This window comes from Electrona antarctica (genome assembly GCF_951216825.1).
Source record: "Electrona antarctica genome assembly, chromosome: 4".
NCBI classification, from domain to species: domain Eukaryota; kingdom Metazoa; phylum Chordata; class Actinopteri; order Myctophiformes; family Myctophidae; genus Electrona; species Electrona antarctica.
The window spans coordinates 15,871,393-15,880,161 of NC_136809.1; the positions used below are offsets into that span (position 1 = coordinate 15,871,393).

Sequence of the window (8,769 nt, forward strand, 5' to 3'; positions counted from 1 at the left end):
ATTTAAACATTGACTCCGGCCACAAAAACCTGAGTCAGGTAAGTTGTTCCTTTGTAAAACAAGCAGGCCTACAAGACATGCTAAAAATGTATACACTGACTCATGCAAATATACAACTATATTTGTTTCCCATCCCTTCAGGGGGACAGTATTTCAGTACACCAGACCAACATTTGCTTAGTTATTTCCACAGCTTTGTGGAGCTGTTGTGAACAGTTCTATAGTTTCTACCATGGAAACCTTTTTGTTTCTAGACATGATACAATACACTATATGTAGAAAAGAGTCATCTAGTCAGCATCATCTAGTCAGCAACCCTCCCCCTTTTCTCATGGATGGGATCCACCCCCCTCACCTGCTCGTACTCATTGCCAATCACTGCTGTCCTCACTCAACTAATTGGTGGCCTGGTATATAATGCTGCCTGTTCCCTCAGTCCCTGTTATGCAGCAGCAGCAGTAACAAACAGCTGAGAGCCCTCTGCTCTGGAGTCTCAGCAGGCCACGGTTATGCGTCACTGAAGTGAGTTCAGTTAAATGCATGAATGCATATGTTGTACTTTATTGGGTTTGTGATGGAGATAATGACTATTACAGCTACATGCTTGCCTTGAAGCTTATAGTATAGAGATGTTTGTAATGCAAATGCACATGTGCTTGGCCTATTGTGAACTTCAGGGAAATGCAATGATCACAAACCTTAGAGAATATTCACTTGGTGTATATTGTTTATTAAATGTTGTTGGATTGTATAATAATGTGTTTCTATCTTTCATAGTAAAAAACCATAAACGTGATGCCTCACTACCTCCTTGCTCAACTCAGCATGTCTGTGCAACGGAAATAAAGGCTTAAAACGGATATCTCCTTGTCTACACATTCTTGCCGATGCACCATGTTGATGTGAATAGTCCATGAGCCAGGCTCGACCTATCCCTACCTAACAAGTGTTTTTTTATTCAGTGACGCATAACCGTGGCCTGCTGAGACTCCAGAGCAGAGGGCTCTCAGCTGTTTGTTACTGCTGCTGCTGCAAAACAGGGACTGAGGGAACAGGCAGCATTATATACCAGGCCACCAATTAGTTGAGTGAGGACAGCAGTGATTGGCAATGAGTACGAGCAGGTGAGGGGGGTGGATCCCATCCATGAGAAAAGGGGGAGGGTTGCTGACTAGATGATGCTGACTAGATGACTCTTTTCTACACTATATATTAAAGTAAATGCATGTTCTGTATGTTCGACAAACCCAACTCACATTCTACTCCTACTGTAGGTTACCCTGGTCTTCCCTCAGTGTCCTCACATCCTGGCTACTACACATTCAGCATGATGAGCTTGGGGCCCCTAGCTGTCAGTTAACTGTACTGGCCGAGAGAGAAGGCCCCTGAGTCACTGGACTGCTTCTCCTCGTGTCTGTACAGCTGGGAGCGGTACAGCCTGTTGGTAGGGGAATCAACCCCCTTGTCTGATACCTGAGATAGAGAGAGATCATTATGACAGTATCTGCATATTGTATTATACAAGTTAGATTTGTATGTTCAATATTATTTTTCCAGTTTTACTGCACTTGATGCTTTGGCACTATTGTAATTGTTACATTCACGGCAATAAAGCTAGAGAGAGAGAGAGAGCTGGGGGGGGGGGTACCATAATCATACATGAAGGGGGTAGGGATTTGTACACAATATTTATATGCAGCAGACTAAAGTGAATACGCATCATGTGCAGTTTGCATATAGGAGCTGCACTTGGATACTTTACCTCTTCAAACTTTTTGGCCTTGTATTGCTCCGCTCCTTTCAGGAAGTTCAGCAGTATGATGTCACACAGAACCGTACCCTTGGACCAATCACATAAAGACAAGTGAATTCTGTCCTCTTTCTAAACTTTCCTTTTGATTGATTGTCAAAATAAAGACATCAATATATTACATTCAGTCAGTGCAGCACTGGCGGCATCATATTTTTACATTTGTCCAAAGGATTGTGGTCTTTTAGGTGTACCATTCATTTACAAAAAGGTAAAGACTCACCACTCCCACTGAAGTGAAAGCTGCCACCATATTAATGAGTGTAGGAATCATGTTGAACTTCCCTGCCTGGAGAGAACAAATAGAGCTGTAGTTACAACTTCAGTCTCATTGGCACAACAAAACACTAAACTCTCTATGTTGTGATGAAAAAATGTCAGAAGACACAAAGTGTTGTTGAACTAAAATGATAAATTAGGCATACTCACATTTCCATAGACTAGTACATCAAACCTGATAGCATAGGCTTTGACCAGTGTACGATAGTCAGTCCCATTGTCCATCTTATAGTATTTAGCAAACCTATGTGCAGAGGAAACCAAAGCACTCATTACACAGTGTGAAGACGAACAATATATGTTTACTTTTATGAATTATCTAATAATGGTTAATACTTTATGAAACCTGGCCAGCCCAGGTGTAGAGCTGTGAGCTTGTAAGTCTGCTATTTTTAGCAGAATGTTCTATCTTTGCAAATTGTTTATGAAATGCCTAGAATAGTAGGGAGTCAGGGACGCTAGTGTTTTAAACCCATGACTCATATTGTACTGATCAGAGCAATTGTCACAGAGGCCAGGTGTTAAACCCTGCTGTAGTGCCCCATATGTGTGCAATTTAGGTTTTGTGTGACTATTCTCAAGCAAGTTCCTTGAACAGTGTTTGTGCCCAGTGTGGTGTGGATTGTAGCAATGGTGTGCCTGTGGCCCTTGGGAACCCTCAGGGGGGTTAAAAAACATGCATGGCCTCTGGTGTCACCGTGTCACTATTGGGTGTGGATTGGGTGACTGTGGCACCCAGAGGGCCCTGATTGAGCCCCTGTGGGCCAGACGTGGCCCCTGGTATGCATGGTTATTCTGATGGCAAACCCCCAGACAGTGTTTGTGCCAGGTTTGCTGTGGATCAGAGCAACGATGCACCAGCATCCAGATGTATAGGTTTACGTTGTCCACCGTCGGTTGATTGGCCGAGCACGGAATGTGATGTATGATGATGTATGATGATAAGTGTGCCCCTCACTTCCACAAGTGTGATTTTTATAGCATAATAGTACGTTTTCATGAACTACTTATCAAAGGTTCATGACAGTGGGCCAGTGACACATTTTAGGGCCCAATTTACTGTCAAACAAATGAATACCTGAAATTGTAGCCAGGAGAGACGGCATTCTTCTGTGACATGGCGTCCAGCCGGGTGAAAGAGTAGGACGGGCTACACTCATTCTCATCTCTATCCAGGTCGCACATCCACGAGATCTTTATCCCTATCACTCCTCCCTGGGAGTGACACGGAATGACACAGAATGGCACAGAATGACACAGAATAGGGGCAGAATAGGGGCAGCCATAGCTGAATGGTAGAGAGGCTGCCTGAGAAACAAAAGGTCTCAGGTTCAAGCCTCCCAAAGTCGAGGTGTCCCTGAGTGAAATACTTAACCCTCAACTGAGTTGAATGGGCTCTATGCCATAGAGTGTATATATAGTACAGCGGCTTATACCCCAATACAAGAGGTATTGTGCACTTTTTCAAAAAAGCATGAAACTTCTACCATAGTTAGATGATATCATGAGGTGTATTTTCAGATGTGGAGTCAAGTCAGATTTGACCCCTGAGGCCCGGTAGAGCATAATATGTGACCAATACCCATAACATCCTATATAAGGCAAAAAAGTCCAAATTTCATCATTCTTTAAGTAGCATGTGACATATGAAACTAGGGTGTTTGCATGATTCTGAATCCATTCCAAGCATTAGTTTTGCAAAAAAACACTCATTGGGCTTAAAACGGCCATGCCCACTTGCCCAAATGTGCTGGCATCATCAATTTGTGATGACGGCATTGGCCGTTTTTAGCCCAATGAGTGTTTTTTTGCAAAACTAATGCTTGGAATGGATTCAGCATCATGAAATCACCCTAGTTTCATATGTCACATGCTACTTAAAGAATGATGAAATTTGGACTTTTTTGCCTTATATAGGATGTTATGGGTATTGGTCACATATTATGCTCTACCGGGCCTCAGGGGTCAAATCTGACTTGACTCCACATCTGAAAATACACCTCATGGTATCATCTAACTATGGTAAAAGTTTCATGCTTTTTTGAAAAAGTGCACAATTTTTTGGTAATCCGCTGTACTAATAAAAGGATAGAGACTGAACTGGCGCGAAGCTCCGCCCCCCCAGCTATTCATGTCAGTGGAAGTTGCTCAGTGGCGTTTTGAAGCACCCGGAAGACTGCCGGAAGTACCGTCTCAGAACGTCTACTTCCGCATTTGACCACCAAATTTTGGTGGTCAAATGCGGAAGTGCAACCGAGCGCTCAATGTTAAAGCCCAGCTGCACGGGGTTTCCCGGTCATGAATCCACGGGTCCGCCTGTAGTCCCTCCTCCTACCACTAGGGAGGAGAGCTTCAACGTTGAATAGCCTCACTGGCCCCTTGGCTCTATGCGCACACACCATTTTGGAAAGAACTTGGGCCCCTTCCCTACTTCCTTCACAGGTGTTACCGATGATACTAATGAAGGCTCTGTTCTATTCTGGTCAAACAGAGTCAGGGACCAGGGTGCTGCTATTGTGCATGTTGGCTCACTGGAAACACCACCAGTGGGTCTCAAAGTGTCCTTGAGTGGGTTACAAGTGGCACCATATGTGTGTGTAACTCTGAGAGTGTACAAAAGGAACCAAATGTGTACAATTTACTCTGGTACATTTCCACCCTCGAGGTGTATGTGTTTCAGGGTTGTAATCGCTTATGTGGGTGGGTGGGTGCATGCGTGTGTGTCCACCTTGAGTGCCAGTTTGGTGAAGTTCTGCTCTGCGTAGCGGACCACATCTCCCACTTTGAAGATAGGACAGTAGGTGTTGTTCTCATGGTCATAGTTACATGACTTGATGTAGCTGTCTGTGATGGTGGGCAGGAAGTTCCCTCTGCACGTGCGCACGTACACACACACACACACACACACACACACACACACACACACACACACACACACACACACACACACACACACACACACACACACACACACACACACACACACACACTTAACAAAGGCTGAATAAAGATCTTTGTATACATTGAAATCATTGAGTCATCATCATCCCTACTTGGTGAAACTGAAGAGTGGGAAGCGGATGCTGTTCTTGATGAAGATGGTGAAATTCTCCACCTCCATCATAGGTTCACTGAGGAAGAGAGAATACATGATCAAACGGATATATACTACAAGAGGTGTGTCTCAGTCCCAGCTGGACCAGAGAATGCGCGCACTCATTCTCTGGTCAATAGCCCGATTCTTAAATAATCATACTCAAGTGTCAATACTGTCATTGTTTATTCACAGCCATAATACCGAATCATGCATCATATATATTTTTGTATACTACAACATTTATTCAGTTCATTTTATTATAATGCCTCCTATATATAATGAGGTAAGTCCCATTGAGATGGCCGTTTTACAAGGGAGTTTTACAAGCAGGCCGCGGGAATACAGCAATACAATAGAACAAAGCAAAAATACAATACAATAAAAGTTCCTTGTGATTTCTAGTAAATGAGATGTTCATGCTGTATTGAAATGAGGTGACTACATAGTGCTTAAAACAACTTATCGCAACTTGATTGTGGCTGTGTGATGTGTTTGTGTCTCTCTCTCTCTCTCATGCTCTCTGTCTCTCTGTCTCACTCACGCACACACGCACGCACGCACGCACGCACTCACGCACGCACGCACGCACGCACACACACTTTGATTTCTCACGTCTTTATGTAGTCGATCTCAGCGGGGCACCAGCCTCTCATCTCACACGTTTTCATGGAGTCATCAAAACGAACACACCTCCCTGTCCCAAAACCTGACGAGAGGAAGAAGGAAGAGCAATAAAATACTGAGAAATCAACCTGTAACACAGCTGGTTTCCAGCCTTTTCTGGATAAGGAGTGACGAGGAATTTCCCATCTGACCAAAAGGTCATTTACATACATTGATAGTTAGTCTATACACCCTGACTTTGAAGCTTTCATCCCTGCTGTGAGAACACAGTGTGTCTGACACTTTGGCTCTGGTGACTTGGAACCCCCTTCTCACCTGTTCCCCCCCCACCCCCCTTCCTTGTAAGCAAATGGTTCTTCCATCTCTGTGAGCTTGTTATTCTGTCTGTGTTCCCGTCTCCGGGGGCCTGTCTGAGACCCATCTCTCGGGGTCCACCTTGTGGGCGGGACTAACGCTATATGAACTTTGCCTCCTGTATTCTGACATTAAGCTTTTGGATACGTGCCTGTGTGGTTGGGGGAACCAGCATCTGTGGTCACGTTAATAAACATCATCTATTAAGACAGTCTTTCGCTCATCTTTGTATTTCTCACGCGTTAGTTCAGTGCAAAAACTGCCACATCAATTTGGTGTCTAGAAGTGGGATCCAGCGATGTCTGAGCTCCGGGAGATCAAGCCACGATTGTCCATCACATCAACGCTCAAAAAGGACAGAGATCAACAGGAAATCCGCGGCTGCGATCTACGGAGTTCAGCGCCTGGATTTAAAAAAACCCGTGGCTAGTTGGCTACACTGAAACGGTGAGAAATTTCCAATTTCCAAACATATTCCTGACAATTGAAGTGCTACATTTTTAAAGGGTTTAATTAAGTATGCTAAATTCTAAGACCATATTTTGCCAGCCTATCTATTGTGTAAATCTAGCCTAGTGGACAGAAAACGACCTTGCATTAAATAACACAACGACACCTTGTTACACTGTGGAAACAGCAAAAGATATCTTGTTGCACAAGCAGCATAAAGACATTTTGCTGTCCTCACAGAATAGCACAAAGATAGTTGCATGTTTTGAAAAACAACGACACCTTGTTAATCTGTGGAAACAACAAAGATACCTTGTTGTATAAAACAACATAAAGACATTTGTTGTCCTCACAAAATAGCATAAAGATAGTTGCATGAAGTCAAGTTTGTAACACAACGACACCTTGTTACTCTGTGGGAAAACATAAGATACCTTGTTGTATAAAACAACATAAAGACATTTTGTCCTCACATAGTAGCATAACGATACCGTGTTACATTGCAGTCAAAATTGTAACAAAAAGACACCGTGTTACTTAAGACTAGACAGTCCACATTGCTGTGTACTGAGAGAAAAGTGTGCCGGTCCCAGAGAACAGGGACAGGTGACAGATTAACATGGTGGGAAAATACTAGTAAATAGTCTAGGAGCATTTTACTGTCTCAGTGATTGTGATAAACTATTGAAAAAGTACATAGCAGTAATTAAATATGGGTAATAAAAAAAGTGCAGTCGCACTCCCAGAGGACAGAGAAAGGTGGTCTTCTCTAATGCGCGATATGGTTGCGAAATATGGCCTAGGAGCGTTAGACTGTCTTGATGAGTGGAAACAAATGGGGTTTCCGGAGCAAGGCTCTTTAAGTGTGGGAAAATTGCTTGAATTAGATAAACTACTAAAAAAAGCTGAGAAGAAAATGAGACAGAAAAAGACAGTAAAAACATCCAAACTTGACAAATGTGACCTGAACAAAAAAGTATTTTCAATGTGGATGGAGGAAGCACAGTACAGACAACGGGAGAGTCATATGAAAGAACTGCCAGACATAGATTCTTTAATGGAGGAGGAGAGCCAACCACAGGCTCCTCCTCCATATATCGCTTCAGGGCCCAAATATTCGCAGAATTCTATTTTTTATCCTTCTCTGCAGGCGCCATCCCAAATCGGCCTCGACTGCCCTCCTATGCCAGCCAGTCAACCCCCGACGTCTACCAGCCGAAACGTCACTGCTCTCCTCACACCTTCTGATCTCACCACAAGCCCGCAACCCCCACAGAGCAGTCAACCCCCCTGTCTACAGACTGCTCTCCTCACACCTTCTGATCTCACTGCAAGCTCGCACCCCACCCCCCCCCAGAACATTCAACCCTCCTCTCTGGGAAACCCACAGCCCCCCTCCGCTCCGACGCCATCCCTGGTGTCTGCTATGCTCACCCTATTGGAAGAAGTTCAACGCAAAGAAGGCAACATGAACTCCACTCAAGCCAATGACACCAATAATAACCAACGTCCATCCTACACTGACATTTCTAACCCAGAGCTGGGCAACGGTAACAATACAAACACAGCACAGCCAACAACTCCAGTTCCCGCATCGACAAGACAGAAGACCTTGCCCCCACCAGTATATCGGTCCACCCCTATTCACAACGGGGAGACAGCGGCTCGTCACAAGAATATCGCCATCACCCAGGACAACACACTGTCATATGGGCAGGGAAGAAGAAGGCCTGGGGCAGTAACACGTGCACAGGGGGCGCCACGGTTTTATCATCTGCCAGGCAACACGCCCACCTCAAATGAACTTTATTCTGACCCATGGATGGATGAAGAGGAAGACAACATAATACAGGCAGCTGACATGCAATGTCCAATGGTAGAAGTAGCCAACCCGTACGGCGACGTAATGATGGTACAACGCTTATGGTCCCCAGACGACATATCCCAATATGCCGCTACACTAAAGAAGCCCAATGAAGTGGGAGGACGCCGCTGGACTCAAGAACTACAGGCTTTTTGTCGTACATACAGACCTACCATGAAAGAGGTACTTGACATCTGTGCCAAGAACATGGAACCTTCCGAAATGCAAGCAGTCCTAGATGTTGCCCAAACATATCAAGATGAGAGGCCCGTCCATGTACAATTTGAGAAC

General features: G+C 44.4%; 1 protein-coding gene across 1 annotated transcript; it reads right to left on the reverse strand.

The window, feature by feature from the left end:
- Positions 1–1,182: 1,182 nt before the first annotated feature.
- LOC306921172 (P2X purinoceptor 3-like) lies at positions 1,183–6,361 on the reverse strand (the record flags this gene model as incomplete). Its single annotated transcript, XM_079498284.1, has 9 exons — positions 1,183–1,473; positions 1,763–1,840; positions 2,034–2,099; positions 2,240–2,333; positions 3,168–3,304; positions 4,818–4,959; positions 5,143–5,220; positions 5,799–5,892; positions 6,316–6,361. The coding sequence occupies 9 exons, from the start codon at positions 6,359–6,361 to the stop codon at positions 1,357–1,359; spliced, it is 852 nt and encodes a 283-aa protein (XP_079354410.1). The 3' UTR covers positions 1,183–1,356.
- Between the last annotated feature and the right edge of the window lie 2,408 nt (positions 6,362–8,769).